At 47.7% G+C, this 17540-nt stretch overlaps 1 protein-coding gene across 6 annotated transcripts in view; it reads right to left on the bottom strand.

Moving 5' to 3' along the window:
* Nucleotides 1–17540, bottom strand: part of MSI2 (musashi RNA binding protein 2) — a 228420-nt gene that overhangs the window by 30036 nt on the left and 180844 nt on the right. For 5 of the 6 annotated variants that reach the window (XM_032200677.1, XM_032200676.1, XM_032200675.1 and 2 more), the window contains exons 9-10: nucleotides 16617–16731; nucleotides 8895–8969 (exon numbers count right to left, since the gene is read on the bottom strand). In XM_032200677.1, coding sequence (XP_032056568.1) covers nucleotides 8895–8969; nucleotides 16617–16731 — 190 coding nt within the window. Of the gene's footprint in view, nucleotides 1–5631; nucleotides 5845–8894; nucleotides 8970–16616; nucleotides 16732–17540 lie in introns of those variants that run through there. The other variant, XM_032200678.1, reaches the window with a different exon arrangement.

Genomic DNA, 17540 nt, shown 5'->3' on the forward strand with positions numbered 1-17540 from the left:
GTTTGCAGATGGATGTTATTATGAACAAATATTTCTGCTTTGGAATTTCAACAAAACAATAAAAGCCAAATATAGTTAATTTAAAATTTGGCACTTCCACATTATGTACAGTGAACAAACCATTTTTCAGCTGTTTACCACTCTCAGGCCATGGTTTTTAAAATGAGAATGATGCACTTTTGCCCAGTAATTACTTTATGCATCAGTGAGACAAAGCCTTGTTTGTCTCCAAATTATCATTCTGTGTCATTTCAAGTGTAATAACCCTTTTGCAGTTATTTCACCATACAGAAAACTGGGAAAGTTCTCAAAGGCAAATGGTTCACTCTAAGAAAAATATTTATTCAAAAAAAAAACCCACAACAAAACCAAAACCAAAAAAAAACACAACCCAAAGCAAAGCAATCCAAACCAAGAAGCAAAAGCTGGTAGCTGTTTTAGCTTATTTACTCTACTTAAAAGCTATTCCAATCCTATGGCAGCTTTAAGGCATCCACTACACTTCTGAAATGCGTCCTATGAAAACTATACCTCCCACCACCCACCACTCTGACTTGGTATGTAATTCTCCCTAATTTAGTATCTGGTGAAATACAGGGAATTATGAGCTTCAAGTGAAAGCAGCTGATGTGCATGAAAGACAATCTCAACTAAATCGCTTCCTAAAAGCAAGTAATTCTGTTTAGTACTAAGTTGATCGCACGATGAAAGCATTTCTCATTTTAAAGTCCAAAGCCAAACACTTACCATTGATTTTTAATAAACAAGGTATGTATAAATGAAATGATCGTTGCAGGGGGAAGAACGCTTGTGAATTCACTGAACCCACGCCTGACACGCACCACAGCAGCACTGAATTTCAGTCACCTGCTGCTGAGCGAACAAGGGCAGGTTAGGTGGAACAGCATCAAGGCATATATTTAAAGTTCAGCAAAGTGGCACTGATTTGCTTCAAGCCTCATTTCAGTTGCTTTGATGGTAGAGAAAATGAGCTATTTTGTTTAAACAGCTTGTTTAAATTTTTATGAATGATCTAAACTATCTGGGTAAGTATTATTAAAAGATAGATCCCAGACTACGAACGAATGCATAAAAAGAACTCACGCCCGGAAGGTGAAGCTGGCAAAATTCAACACAGATGAGAGGCACCTACGTGAAGGAGGAGGTAATTAATCAGAGGACAAGGTTACCAGAGGGCAGGAAATTCTCCACAACTTGCAGGTTTCCAAGTCAGGAGCGAACGCCTCGCCAGAAGACACGCTACAGCTCCCTGCAGCTTATGGAGCGCAACAGCGGTGGCTGGCAGGGACAGGGAACTTCACGCTTCCTTGCTGGAGGAACTGCCGCTGTGCATTTCATAATCCACATTATGAAAAAGGTCAGAGGAGATGGTTGTGGTGCTGAGCCTAAAAACCCTTAGGGCATCACTGCGGGGACTATGTATTACTGCTTCTGGGCAAAGGAGAACTTGGAAGCTACTTAAAACTTAATTATGAGCTTGAAACCCTACTATTAAATGTGACTGAAGAATGTTTTTGTGCTGTAAGGGGAACAATCAATTCTTTTTCAACCCCCAGCTCCCAGTTTTTAACAGCTTTACAGTTAAAAATTGTACCTATGGAGGCCAAAGGCCTAATCAGGTGAGCCGATTTGGACAGGTAGAACTTCCTACAGCAGAACGGGCGTTACCACATCATGTTATGCTTTCCACAGGGTAACCTGTGTTTGCTTCCATATTTGTGTGCTTGTGTTATGACTCTTTACTCCTGTGGCTAATTATTCTCATTAAGTTCCCCAGCTGCTGCAGCTGCGGCCTGCTCACCACACAACGATCACTCAGGGACTCTTTTGCTGCAGAACTGCCCGAAACACAAAGAGCTCCCGAGAGACCCCGATTCACCAGCAGGTTTGTTTGGTTTTTCTTTCCATTCTCTCCTCCCTGTTGCTTTAGGATTGCTCATTTTCAAGGTGATAACCCTGGGTATTTAAAGCCCATCGCAAATTTCACGCACAGATCAGTGAGCAGCTGGGAACAGGACAACCGAGTTCGATGGTCAAGATGTCCTTACTGATCAAGTATGTGTTGAAGGCATCACCAGAGAAAAACCTAATGAAGGGCCTGGAAAGTTTTGGTCCTCTGCCAGACAAGCAGTATGGGGAAACCTTACCAGAACCTTGCTTGCAGCATAAAGCCTCTTGCCTGGACCTGGAGAGCAGTGGAGGCAGCACCTGTACTAGCCACCTGCTGCTGTTCCAAAGTGGTGGAAGCTGGACTGCTGACTGAGATCAACAGCTCCCCTCCTGAAAAACCCTTAAATTCAATAGCCAGGATATTACTTTAAGGAGCGGGGCAAATGGCAGGTGAAAAGGAATTTTACAAAGCACTTCTCTGCAACATGGGGAAAAAAAACAAAACCACAACTCTTCTCAGAAAACAAATGCACCTAAAAGCTGCTTAAGTTCTGCTCAGATTTGAGAAACGGCTCTAGATACCATTTTTTCTGCATCATAATAAAAGCTATTGCTATCTAAGCAGAACTTGAAGGAGTACCTTCTGGCTTTATGGGCTTTGCTATATTAACTTCTCAGTTTGTTTTCCACAGCTTCAGCTGCTCCTTGCTCCGGGGATGCAACTGCAACAAGAACGGCCCCTCCTCAGCCTGCCCTCTGCCAACACAGGAAGCCCAAACTCTTAATTTTAAACCAGGTCAAGTCCATAGCCTTCATTTTCATTGATGAAGACAGAAACTGAAAGTTCTGAAGAGTGACAATTAAGGAGACTCTAGTAGATTTCAAATGCATTTTGTAAACCACTTTATGCCATGCAGATGCAGTAATGTGTTTTAGGTGAACAAAAGCATGCAGCACAGGGATGATTACAGCAGATTTTAAGCAGTTAAGAGAGGGTTAGACAAAGTCAGAACGGTTCCTCTTACTGTTACAAGGCTTAACTTAGCTGCACCTCCTGAGTACCTCCACTGCTTTATACCATGTCCTGCTACATACGAAATGGTCTGCTTGGCAGTACAGTGAGCTACAAACATACCCCTTTCCTCTCTCCCACTGCATTTCTTGTAGGAGATTACTTATAAAGGAGTGGGAAACCAAGAGTGAGAGACCTGCAGGAGAGCAAAACAAGCTTGCAGCTTTGTAATATTCCTGAATGTCCTCAATACCAGATACAGAAACTCACTTCCTTACCTCCTTCTTTCAGGCACAATGAAAAAGAAGCCTGAAGCTTGTCATTATTATAGCAATTACTCTTGTCTTTGGTACCAGCTCCTTTTCTTGACCCAGAAAATAACTATCAGACTCACTAGGCAAGCATCACAAATAACTTTTATGTAAGAACAGCTTCCTACCCAGAACTGATGGGCTATAAGTGAGCAGTTTGCGACTGCTATCAGAAAATAAACTAAATTAAGCTTTATACGTTAACAGAAAGTTGGTTTGGTTTTAAATGCTCTCATAATAATAAAAAACATAGTTTAGGTTTTGAACTTTGATTTTCATAGCACCAGGCACTGCAAGAGCATGACCCAAGACTGGGCTTTGCAGACTATGGAGTATCATTATTAATGAGCAAGTGTATTTCCAGGAGCTCAGAAAAGTTTGTGAAAATATTTTTTTTTCCCACCTCTCCCCATACACAAAGGCTTTAATAAGTTTTAAACATTCAAGCAAACAAACCCTTAATTAAAAAGAAATTTAAATTCTTGAGCTGAAGGCTTCTAAGTAACTTTGACAATCCCCAGACATCCAGGTAACGATGGAAGAAAGTATAACAGAGGGAAACAAAGCGATGGCAACTCCTGTGCTCCCCCAGGCACAGCCAGCAGCACCAGTCCCACAGTGGGGTCTGGGGCCGTTTGCCATCCCAGCGAGGGACCTTCTCTAAAGCAACAAGAGTTACCTGGTTTTCCTTTCCATTTCCAAACAGCAGAAAGAGATTCCTGCACATCAGTGCTGGAGAGTTTGCAACAAGGGTTTCTAACACAACCTGTGGGTTTGATGCTTAAACCCACCTCGGTCAGCACGATGGAAGATCAGACTGTTGGGAATATTGCAATTTTTACATGTAGACATGGCTCTCCCCCCAGTTACAAGTGCGTTGTCATATTTTCTTGTTTTAATTTTTGCTGTCAACACACCTCGTATGTAACCATTCATCTGCAGGTTCTTCAAATACTGGGTCACACGCTTGGAGTGATGGTTGTTTTATTCTTTTATTAAATTGTCATTGGTACTGGTTATTTGGTGCATCCAAACCAAAATATTAAAACTGCAAGCTAAGAGAGCAGCAACACAGCATATCCATTGTAAACAATTTATTATTATTTTCTACCTTAGTTACTTACAGGAAAAAAGTCATAAAAAAGAAAAAAAGAAAAGCACAGATGGACTATTTACAAAAAATGAGAAAATTCACAATAGCCGAAATGTTTGCAAATCATGCACACTAAGACAAGTTCACAAAAGCAAAGCAATTCATAGCAAAAAAACCCAAACAAAATAATAAGAAGCCATACAGATTAAAAAAAGCTATTGCCTGCAGAAAAGTAAAAAGAAAACTAACCAATTATTACATCAAGCATCTTTAATGAAATGAACAGCATAGCCGTGTATTGTAGAGCCTTTGACACTGACATTTTAACAAGTGGATTAACAAACATTAAAATGCATTACAGTTCTACTGTAAGCATGCAATTTACTTCTCACAAACTTATAAAATGGGTAGATACACTTAAAGAAAAACAGGATTCAAATACAATGTGTGTTTTCTACCCAAAACACCAGAACCTGGTCTTGTTAAAAAGGAAGCCAATGGATAGAGGCGTATCACAGAGCTTTGAGGTTCTTCTGGCATTTGGGTGAAGATTAAGAGGCGCAATACAGCTCAAGCTAGCGAGGTGAAAGCTTGCCCCTCTTGCCAAAATTTAAGCAATTTGCCCATGATTTGCAAGCAAAGTCTGGAAGTAAAAGCAGCTGCAGGGAGTACGTGAAAGCGTTGCCTGCTGCAAGAGGAGGGGGCAGCTAGTGGTGCAGAGCTCGAGCGGGGGCTGCTGCAGCACGGTGCTCCAGCCCCCAGCCCGGTGGCCATGCAGGGGCTCACCGGCCACCGACCCCGGCACCGCTGCATCGGGGCACAGCTCTGGGACTGCGGCAGCTCCGGGCAGAGCCACCACGACAAAGCAAATCAAGAGAACAAAACACACGTGGGTCAGCTGCACCCACAGCCACTGGTGGCACAGGTTCACACTTGCCCACGCGGGGCGTGCTCGTTTGGAGGAATTAAACCCTGCTTTGTCGATAACCACAGCAAGAGGAGACCCTAGTCTCACTCCACTTTAACTATGATTTGTGCTACTGCTGAACGTCTCTATGGAAAAAAGCGCCAGCATCTCTCTTTGGGCTGCTGTGTAAGAACCAATCATCATTTTTCCTTCCTTGATAAAATGATTTCTAAGAAGTTTGTGAGAAGTCATGCCTTCATAATGCCCCTATCCCCAGTCCTTGTGAGTTACATTCCAAGTGGGCATTAAAAACTCATAACAAAGCAGAGGAAAAAAATTAAAAAAAAAAAAAAAGGAAAAAATAAAAAGCAAACTCAAAGCAGTGAGGATATGGAGCCTTTAAAAAAATAAAAAATAAAATAAAAGTCCAGTCAATCAAACCAGCCAGTAAGAGCAGCAATTTTTCAGTGGACATTGATATTAAACATGGACCACCCAGGCTTTTTCTGTCTCTCTCTCTCATTAGCACTGTAGTAAACCCCGATTAATTTGTTATGCATCTTTAAGAACTAGTTGATAAAAATTATGTCTTGTGAAATCGGCAAATAGTCTGCAAAGTGAAATAAGAACAGAAATTAATAGATTAAACTGAAAAGATAAGTCCCAGAAATTAAAAAAAAAAATGACACAGAAAGGGAGTGATTGTAATTAAAAGAAAAAGGCTACGTACCGAGTTATAAATGCATAGAGGAAAAAAAATAACGTGATGGGAGAAGATAGAGCAGTCGCCAACCTGACTACGTGTGCCTCGCTGCGGGGCCGGGCGTCGCAAGGGCGCGCTGCCGACAGCGCAGGCAGGCTGCTCGCCCCGCGCAGGAATGACAATGCAAGCAGGTGGAGCGTGGCGTCTGTAGCATTGCTGCACTTCCACAATGGTATCAGTGGGGCAGTTCAATTTCAGTGGGCACCCTTTTTTTTTTTTTTTTTTTAATTTAAAGTGTAAGTTGTGTAACCCGAGAGGTAACCGGCACGATGCCCGCAGCCAGCCCCACCAGGCTGATGTGTGGCAGCGCTGTCACACGCCTGCACTGTAGCAGAACGCGCTGCCACATCTCCTCTGTAGCGACCTGTTCGACTGCAGCTGGGTATTTAGAGGTACATTTGCACAGACGTGAGGTTGCAGCACTGCTGCTGTTTAAGTACCAGGTTGTTACGAGGGTGCCGAAGCTCTCCGACACACCGCCCAGGTGCTCCCTCAGAAAGGGCCACGTCGTTTGTTTGTTTTTTTCCCAAATCCCAACATTGAGCGCTCGGACATGACAACTTATTAAAAAAACTATTCCAGATTCCTCTCCACCAGGCTCGCACCTATCTCACGCTCCGTGCCGTGGCACTTACTGCCCCAGACGCGCTCTCCTCGAACAGCTGGCTCCCAAGGGGACACCCCATCTGCCCGGGGTGCCCCGACCAGCCTCCCCATGCCGTGAGCACCGCCGCAGCCTGCCCAAGCCGCCCTCACGGCACCATCCCCGCTGCGCCCCTGCCATGCAGCACCCACGAGGAGCAGTGCTCCTGAGCCGCCCCTGCCAGGGTCTAATTGCTGTAAGGAACTTATGACCTGCAGGGAGAGCAGCACAGGCACGGCTCTAGCCCCGACAGAGCCACGCCAGCCGAGGCGGCCGCTGCGCAGCTCCCCTTCTGAGCCCAATTTTCGAGCTGGCCCCCGGTGCAGAAGGCACCACTGGGGCCTGCAGTTAAGCGCACCTGCTTTCTAGAGGTGACAATTTGCTTTGATTTTCTTCCGCGTTTGCAGTCTCTGCAAGAGATTGGAAATAACTAGCAACTAACTGGAAGGCCTGTTTTGAAAAACCTGGCCCTTAATAAAAGTATATATAATGAGGGCTGGAGTCAAACGGCATCTCTGCTTTCAGCCAGCCGACACGTTCGTTTTAGACATGTTTATAATTAAAGTCATCTCTGCCGATTTTCATCATTTAACATATCAAAGCTGTCTCTCATTTAGCTGTCTTCATACAAATGAGCTGGTGCAGGAGTCATGAGAACCCGGGAGGACAGCGAGAGACAGGCAAGCGCCTTCTGAAGCCTCCTCCTGCGTTCAAGCACACATTGGTGCCCACCTGGAGAGTGCGTGCATTTGGGTGACCTTCCTGTGTCGGGGAGCAGTGCCTGGCCAAGCCCAGCACCCTGCTCCTGGCTGGAGGAGCTGCCAGCACAGGGCTGCTGCTGCTGGCAGCAGCATCAGCATTTGCCCTGTCCTGCTGCCCCAGCACAGCCCATGGGGCACCTGCCCCTGCCGGCCTGTTGGAGCCCCAGTGCCCTACCAAGGCACCATTTGTTTTATTCACATCCTCCAAAGGACCTGACTCAGTTTGAAAGGGCTGAAGCACAGGTGGGAACCAGGCAGCTGAGTTTAAAATAGAGCCTTAGCATTGGTAAATTTCAGCCATGGAAAAGAAAATCTAACCAGTTTCCCTTGGTGCTATTCATCCTGCAGAAACCAGTTCTGCAGAAACTATCGTGCAAGGACATCATTCATCTTACGATGTTAATAATGCGTATCCTTTCAACGTAATGCTTCATCCTATTGACCCAGGGTTGAACACACGGACGTATCCTTGCCCCAGTTTGCCCCCAGCAGAGCCAACCACCACTCCATGCTCTCCGACCCACCTATGGGTCCATCCGGGACGGTGCTTGGTGTCCTCACCACTGCACCTGCAGCAACTTCGCCATGGGCAGGGTTTCACTTGGTTTCTCAACTGACCTGAGCAAAACTGTGCTTCCACCATTCCCTTCCTAAGCCATTAGAGCATGGCACAGGGTGGTGATTCCACTCGCATGGGACCTCAGCAACGAGTGTGCTCATGAACTGACCGTGTAACACAGAGGCTGCGGTGCCACAGTGTCCAGGTGGGCTTTAGCTACTAGTGGTGATAAACACAGCAGCCTGCTAGACCTCCCTGAGAAACGCTGAGGTGAAGTAAAAAGAAATTCTCAATCCCATGCAGTTTCAGTCCCAGTGGCAGCCTTGAGGCCTCGTGGCCCATGGCCCTGGGCCCTTGGAGGGGAGCACACCGCGCAGCCAGCCCTGACGGCTGTGCCAGGGAGGGAGGGAGAACAGCACAGAGCACCCCCAACGAGCACACGCTGTCAGGAACTAGCTGCTAGGAAGAACACCGAAGGTATCTACGAATATACAGGAACATTGGACTTTGCTCCAAACTGCACTTCTAATGAATATGAACTTACCACAGAACGTGTGAACGTGTGTGAGAGTCTGTGTGTGTGTGCCTGCACATTTATCTGTAATATATATATATGAAAGAAAAAAAAAGTCAAAGGGAGGCTAACAGCTCTTAAATTATCTGTTGCTTTATGTTTTAATTTAAGAAGTTTGTTTTCAAATAACCAGTACCAATTTACACATTAATAAAAATGTCTTAAAAATATGTATATGTATATATATAAATATTTTTAATAGTAAAAAAAAATTGTTATGTGAGATGCTCCCTGCAGACTTGCCTGTCTCAACTTGCAGCTATGGATTTAAGAAAAAAAAAAAAAAAAGGAAAAAAAAAAGGATAAACTAAAGAAGGAAAGAAGGGAAAAAAAGTAAATCTGCAAATGAAATGTACATACCTGGGAATTGATAGCTGTAACTTGGGGCAAATCCAGGATATCCTCGGCCATACGTTGCAACAAAATTCGGGTAACCTTGATCACAGAAATATAAAAATAAAAAAAAATAAAAAAGGAGAGAGAGAGAAAAAAAAGTTTCAAGATTAATAAAGGTCTTTTAATTTATAAATATAATGCAAAGTAACATGGAAGAAACTTGGTTTTACAAGGGGTACTCAAAAGTGAGATTCATTCTGCTCATGCAAAACTGCAGGAAGATTTCATTATTATCTTGAATAGAAACATCTAGAGATATACGAATTTGCTGATCACTTGCCTGCCTTTCTTTGTGCGTGAGACCTGTCACTCACGTAATTAACATGCACTTTGGTATCTGAAGTCCAAGGACTGTGCATACTTGTTAGCTGGAAGAGTAAATGCCAAATGCTAAGGCTAAACACATAACACAGGTTTGCTCTGACATTTGGAGAGCTTACAATGAATGTACTTTGCTTCAGAGCTATTGACAGTTGGAGATTAAGGTAGTAGTAATTCTTTATCCCAGGAGTGTGAAGGACAACAGTTAACACATCAAAGAGTTAGAGGCAGCAACGGCAATGAGCCAGAGTCAAAGAGCTTTTAATTTTTCAGGAAAGTAAAGCCCAGATATGAGAACCGCTTCCTAAAGCAATTGCTAAGATACACACATCCAACCTCAGGCAGCTTTTGAAGTTTTATTATGAGAAAAATACCACTCAAGACCATTTTGCTAATAAAAATGCCTAAGTAAATGCATTAAGGTGCAATTGTGCCCTCTTCCACGCAGGGGATGGAAGTGAAGCAGTAATGCTGCTCGCAGGGCAGGGCCACTTGGATGGCTGCGGGCGCTGAAGCAAGGCAGGGCCTCAGCCCCGTGGGACCGTGTGGGACCAGGCCGCATGGACAACGGCAGCAGTGCCCGCAGGGCCGCCCCATAGCTGCTTGCCCAAGGGTCTTGCCATGGCTGCCGGCCAGCCCAGGGCAGAGAGATTCTGCTGGTCAGGCACCAGAGGTTTGCAACCTGCTGGACATCAAGGCCTGAAACCACACGCGGGGAGGCAGCAGCCAGGGGGCCGCACGCTGAGGCCTCCCAGTCCTCACCCAGCGCCACGGCCGCCTCTGCCCTGAGCGGTGCTGTGGGTGCTGCACGCAGTCCTACGGAGGTTTCCTAAAACTGCAACCTCGCTTCTGACCCTCAGCATTTGCTTGCTCAAATTCCTTAAAAACAGGAATTCTCCTTTGTAATTTGAACACTACTTAATGCTCTCTTTGGCTACCAGTGTTAAACTGTCTGCCCAGACTCCAGCAGTCTCCAGAAAAGGCCTCTCAAGACCAAGAAATCATCTGAAGAAGTTTGTTCTCTCTCCACCTGAAGCCAACAGACATCCTGCAGCGGTGACAGCAGCAGCTGGGCCGGACCTCAAGAACATGGGGAGCTGCTGAGCGGTTCCTCTGGAGGTCCTGTTATCTCCGTGTTTGTTTATTCTTTAAAATACTACTACATTGTACAGTAATTTTGCTGCCGCACCAAGTTCTCTCCATTTATGATTAGATTTATATATAGATATAATATGCTATTAATCATAATCTAAAACAGGAAGATAAAAATGCTTGGATGAATTTTGATTATGGGATTAGGCAATGCCAGGGGAAAGCAGACCTGCAATTGCAGGACAGCGCGTGGCAGCTTTCAGCAGATATGTACACACTGCTTAGCCCCTGCCTATTTATTTCACAGCTCAACAGCTGGATTCCCTTAGAAATTAATCACCTCTGTCGTTAAATCAGATCTTTCAGCGTTAAGCTTTACAAACCTTTTTTCCTTTTTTTTTTTTTTAAACCTACGATATTGATAAATGGATTGTTTGCTAAGTAACTAGCGCCATTAACACCACTGCGAGCTCCACAATGAAAAATCGCTCTGCGGCACCGACCACAGCCACTCTCCTCGCCAAGAGGAAAATATTTGCTCCCATCCAGACCCAACCGACTCCGAGGCAGGTTTTGGCTGGCGACCTAGTGGCCCATGTGCCGAGGAGCACCCAGGTCTGCCCCAGGGCACAGATACTGCGGGCACATCTCATCGGCTGCCCCATGGGGCCGGGGCTGGGGCTGGGGCTGCCCCCGTGTGTGTCCCCAGATCTCAGGCAGCATGAGCAGCCCCGCTCTGCCCAGCCAAAGCCGCTATGTGCAATGCCAGCAGCGGGGCTGGGTGGGGGTCTCGGCTGCATCCGCGGCGCTCAGCACTCTCTAGGTCAGGCAGACGAAATCATAAATTTATAATACAACATTACTTCAATTTTCCTCTTCATTTACTGCTGCAGTGCCCAGCTCTGCTCTAACAAGTCAAAGCCCGATCCGTGCAGGAGAAATTGGCTGGCTGAATATCAATATCGCGTTAACACCATGCCCATGTGGCTGCTTCATCAAGCCAAATTATGGCCACGCTGACCTATCCACCATTTCCATTAGATGCCTTTCTCATCCTGCACCGGGTACCGAACAGTTTATTTGCTTCAGTAGCCCTACTGAATGACCAAACTCTCTAATCATCCCTTGTTGCTAAACCAAAAATCCACATTTTACCTGGACTGCCTCCTCTGAAGCGAGACCCTGCTGCCCATGGGAGCGCAAACTCAAACCAACACCCAAACCACTTTCACAGCTCCTTCACCCAGCTCCCTGTCTCTGCTGTCACCAGCGGCAGGCCCTGCACGCCCACCCCGCAGGCTGGCCGAGCCAGCAGACCTGTCCTGGCCACAGGATGGATCCTCGCCTGCGCTGGATGCTCCCTGGCCTGCACATGGCACTGCCGTACACAAGGTGACAGTGGTGGCCGTGGTATTGCCACGCTGACCACACGATGGTCACGGTCACACTCCCGCTGGAGGGAACACCCGGTGCTGCCACCAAGTCCGCTGCTGCTGCTGCAGCGTGCGGTCAGTGCTGCCATATGGGGAAGGTACAAAAATAACTGCAGGACAAAAATAACTGCAAGCAGGTAACGCTGACCTTCTTACTTGCAGTTTACCTAAGGGTACCACTACGTTACTAGTGTTAAAGCCCATCGTGGTGGACTCACATTAAGGCCCAAGCATTACAGACAGGGATACTGGGCAGATTTCCCCTCTTCCTCTCTACACATGGCAACCTGTGGCCCTGGGGACTGAGCTCCTCACCAAGCATGCACACAAGGTCACTGGGAAGGCAGGACGGCCAAGCTGGACCCTCAGCTCCCTGATGTCCCACCGCAGCCCCAGAGGGAGAAATACTTTGTCTCCTCCACAGGAGGAAGTGTCCACAACTACTGAACCAGCCTCTGGAAACATCTTTTAATTTTTATATGTGGTTACCCGGGATGGACAAACCTCACGGTTAGTATACGGACACACTGCGTGAGCACTTCAGGGCCTGGGGACTCCTGCTTTTAATTCAAATACTTCAGTCGATGCAAGAAAATGATCAGTTACATTATTATTATTAGCGTGGCTCAGAGTAAGGAACTCCGGGTTGTTTGTAATGAAAGGTGCTGTCCTGCTGCCAAAGCATTGCCCAACACTACAACAAAAATGCTCAGGGTCTTGCTTAAAAAAGCCTTGGCTGTGACCTTGACGTAAGCACCCATTGCACCAGGGAACATAGAACAAAACCCAGCTCCTGGAGGCACACGGGGGTGACTGTGTACCAGGAGCAGCTATGGAGATGAAAAGATCTGCTGTAAAAGTTGCCCCCTTGGTCCAAAAAAATCTCCTACCAATCTGTCTCCTACTTCAAGGACAGGAAAAAGCTAAGCCCGAGCTGAGCACAGCTGCGCTAACCGGGGTGAACACCGCACCTGGAGCTGCTGCAGGAGCCCGGTGGCTCCTGGAAGTCCTGCCATCCTGCTGGGAAGCGCGTGTCCAACTCAGGGTTCCCTTTCCTTAATTCTGCCTCAGAGGCGGCTACTGCTCTATTAAGGAGTCTGACGGAAAAAAGGAATGACTTTCTTTGAAGGGCACAAGCTTCTTTTATGCATGAGTTCAGCCTACCTCGACTGAACGTGTGCAGTAATGCAGAGCCCCGGTCTGCCTGGTGCAATGATATAAGCAGCCTGGTAGGGATTTTCTGAAATTTGGTGTTCATATCAGACATTATTTCAGCAGTCTCAGGGCATAAGCTTTATGGGCTGTGCTCTCCTATCTCTGGAGGGGTTTGCAAGTTAAAAAGGGCCCAACTTAAATATTAAACACCAGCAAGTCGAAGATGCTCATCACCAAATGAAACGAGTGCCGTAGGGTCCCAGCTCAGACCAAGCAGTGCAGCAGCCACCCCCAGAGCCTGGCGTCCCCTCTGGGACCACCACACCAGCAGCTGCCCCGACCCTGTTTTTTTTCAAGTTTTCAGGTGTTGTCCTGAACAGAGAGCAGAAAGCAGGGCTAACACAGCAGCACCTACGTGGCCCCTGCCGAAGGGGCTCCAAAGGTGATGGGTTTGTACCAGGACCAGCTGGCAGGGGTGGGCTTCTGGGCGCAGCGCGAGCTTTTGGGCCCCGGTAGTCCTCGTCCAGCTGAAGACGTGTGCTGCCTGCTGGTGCCTGGGATGCGGTGCCTGCCCACCACGGAGCGTGTGAGAGCCTTGCCATCCTCCTGCCAGGTGGGCTGCCAGAGAGAAAGAGGTCACGGGAGCTGAAACCATTCCAGCCCGCTCTTTATGCAGAGTGGCTAATTAATGTTCCTGGTCTCCCCCGAGGATGCGCGCTTCCCATCAGCAGACAGAGACGGAGACAGCCCAGGAGCAGTCCTGGCAGAAGGCTCAGCCTGCCTGCACTCTCGCAGTCAAAAAATCCTTTCAGAAGAACACTTTAATTTTGTTCCAATCAACCAAATCATCACAGAAGCGGCTGCCTGTGCACCTTTAGACCCCGGCTGCTGCAGGCTCCTCGGGGAGGCTATGATTAATGAAAAAGACCAACTTCCTTAATAGCTTTGGAGGGAGTCACTCTCCACTCTTTCCTTTGGGTTGTCTTGTGCATTTGTTCCTTTGATTTCCTCCTCTGCCTGTGAACAGCATCTGGAGAAGGTGACCTTGGACAAGGGCTCCTGGAAAAAGGTATAAAAACCTTTCAAGAGCAGCTCCAATCCACTTGTTTTCAGTCTGGCCAGACACCTAAAACGAGGAGTGGAGTAAATCTGACACAGGCCTGTTGGGATCTGCCCCCAGCAGCACACCACGCTGGGTCCTCGCTGTGCGACGGGTTAATTACACCCTGCGCTCCCCTCTGTGGCTGGGAGGGGGCAGGAGATGTGGGCTCCCCGCTGAGCCTCTGCCTCGTGCCCCCTTTCCAGCCTTGAAGCAAGCTCCTCCGGGCAGCCTTTGGGAAGGGGCTTGTGGTGGCCGACCAGCCAGCCTCGTTGTGTGCTGTGATTTTGTTGTTCAGCACTTGATTATTTAACACGGTGCCACCGCAGCAAGCAGGAACTTGGAAGATAAAAAAACAAAACAGTACAAGCTGATAATGAAGCATCTGGCCTTCACCATAGATCAGTCATTAATTCTGAGCAAGCCACTCTGATTTGAAATCTAATAAGAGCACGCTAAGGGCTGCCCTGTGAGAAGCAGAGGAGCAGCACCCGTCCGGCCGGCTGGCAGCCGTGCAGCGGGGAGGTGAACCTGTCAGCAGGCGTCCCACCGCGGCTGTCTGCAGGAGCCGATCCGCTCACCGAGGGCTTCTTTATTGCTTCTTAAAGCCTGAAGCGATCGTTTTCCACAGGGGCAGCCCCAGCAGCAATTAGTCACACTGCACCTGAGGGCTCAATCTTCCTTTCAGGTCCCCGGGGCAGGTCCCAGCTCCAGGAACTCCTCTCAACTTTTCCTCCTCGCCTCCTTTCCTCCGCCGCCGCGCACCCACCTCCGTGACACCGGGCACTGCAGCACGGAAGCGAGAGAAGCAGAGCAGTACGTGTGCACAGGCACACTGGGAACTCACAGGTAACGAAATCACTGACTGACTAGAACAAGATAAATATTTTAACCATAAAATGTGATTTCCCAACACTTTGGGCGAGGGTGGCGGTGGAACGTGGGGACAGAAGAAGAGATGATCGGCTGAATAACCGAATTACACATCCCCGAAATGGATCGTTCCGGCCACCTGAAGAGAAGTGCTATTAATTCTGAGATACAGCAAACATGGCAGGGAAGTTTTTCCCATGACATCAAGCAGTGCCTGAAGTCAGACATCTCAGCAGAACAGCCTGATCTTCACAGGAACCAAACCCTCTGCCCTGACGCCCGCTCCAGGAGCCTTTGGGTCCTGCAGGGCCCCAGCCCACGCTGCCTGTGGACCCGCTCCGTGGAGCTCAGGAGCACCGAGAGCCAGCTTTCAAGGCTCGTTTTCATGCTCAGCTTCTAGGATCAACTAAACTCCAGAAAAATTCATCTTGAAAAGCTGAAGAGCGTCTTGTTTATGAAGCACTGGATGGACAGGCTGCTGGGACAGAGGAGTTTCTACTGACGGAGAACATGGCACTCTTGAGATCAAAACCCACCACCCTCTTTGTGGGCCAGTCCCAAGGGGAACTGCCTGGTTCCACTTAAATAAAGCCTGGAAAGATTCCTAAGGGTGCCCTGCCTCTCCCTCCTCAGGCTGCAGACAGCAAGTGCTGGTGCCAGGACTGCTGCAGCTGGCAGGTGCCTTCAGGTGAGCAGCACTGGGGGGGACGGGGGAAGGAGAACGGCCTCATGATGAAGCCAAGTGCTCTGCTTGGGTCTCTGCTGCTGCTGGCCCCACTCCACAACCCCACCAACCCCGAGCACCTCTGGACAGAACCTGGGGAGCACCCGGGAAAGGCCACGGAGCAGGGAGGTGGCTGGAAGGGTCCCTTCTGCCTGGGGACACCCCCAGCCCCCCTACCCATCACGTCTACTTTACAGACCCAGCAGGTGACAACCGAGGGAAGGTCCGGCAATACGAAGGGAGCAGAAAGTGGAAAATAAACGGGTTTTACAAAAAGACACTGGCAATGCATTAGCAGGATTTTGGCTTAGTAAATCTGAGGACAGAATATCAAGAGGTTGGTTGTCAGACTGTATAGAAAGAACAACTATCTAGGCAGAAACAAATGAGAACCAATTATAACTAAATAGACCTCGTGCACAAATAGAATTTTGCCATTAAATATCATTTATCCCATTTAATTAGTATTTTCTGGACACAATACACCGGACTAAAATACCGTTCCATCTCCTTGAAACTCGTAATTATTGTTGCGACCTATACTGTTACACATCTCCCTGCTTTCTCCATCTTGCATGCCATTTAAGAACCGGCAAGATTTTCAATTATCTATGCTGAACTGTCAAAGATACCTTTAAAAGAAGGGGAATAATGTGTGACTCAATTCCTCTAAAAAGGGGGAGAGATCATTTTTAGTCAGAATGAACACACTGCATCTTTCATCATTCTATTTTTGCGAGTAAGAGTAAAACAGGCTATTTAAAACATCCATTTAAATGCAAATTTTTATATTCCAGGAAGGGGGGGGGAGTTAATCATTTACCACAGACAGGATTATTTTCCCCACTCCACCCCTGCTGAAGTTTTAGGCTCGCACTCCCACGAGTGCCGAGCTGTGCTCACCCCTATGCCTCACGCGTTCACAAATCAGGGAGACAACACAGGGGAGGCTCGCTCTGGAAGACGTTTGGTGGCTATTGCACACTTACCCAACATTCCCATCCCTAGCATAAAAGCGTCCATGGTATACGGTAATCCACGTGCCCTTCCTCTCGTCCCTGGTGGAAACATCACTTCTTTAGGTTGTGCTTTCTTACATTCTACCTATTGAGCAGAAACATGTACAAATGAGATGCAAATGAATTCCATGTAAATGTCAAATGCAGAACTGATCTACTTAAGGGGGGAGATTTATTTTTAGCATTTTCCTCCCCACACCGCCTCCCCCTCAAAGGTGAACTTTCAGAGTAGTGTAAACGGATTGAGAAGAGCAAACGTGTATGTCTCTTTAAACACAGAGCAAACCAACGCCGTAAAGATGACAGAAATGCTGATTGAAGAAGTTGCCGTGGTCCTGAAAGGAAAACCTGCGCTGCGTTTACTCTCAATGACACTTGCGGGCGTGGAATGGATGGAGGAAAGTCTTCAGCACAGCTCTATTACAATCGATAGCAGAAAATGACTCTCAGTGATCATTACAAAAAGCTCCTTTTAAAACAGGAATAAAGAATCGATATTTCTACCCAGCAGAAAATTTCTGTAAACCCTATTAATAAACGATCTGCATTCTTTCACTTCCAGTTACTCCTGCTGCCCTTTGAAGTCACTTAATGCCGCCTTAATCACACCGCCAGCCTCCGCTAACTCCTCTGCGGCCAGGCAGAGCCCTAGGACCGGGACCCGCTCTGGGGAAAGGCCCCGAGGGGCCAGGCTGCACCTTCAGGGGCTGCTTCTGTGCCTCTGGATGGGATGGGGAGAAGCGAGCAGATGGCCCAGTGGCCGTGCTGTTGCTGCCTACCAGGGCTTGCTCCGAGCAGAGGCGGGCGGGCGCCCGGGGGCGAGCAGCGATCGCAGCAGACAAGCCCAGGGATGTCGCATAACGTGGCTAAACGCTTCCGTTCCTAATAGCCCTA

The sequence above is a fragment of the Aythya fuligula genome, chromosome 20, assembly GCF_009819795.1.
Source record: "Aythya fuligula isolate bAytFul2 chromosome 20, bAytFul2.pri, whole genome shotgun sequence".
Lineage (NCBI taxonomy): Eukaryota > Metazoa > Chordata > Aves > Anseriformes > Anatidae > Aythya > Aythya fuligula.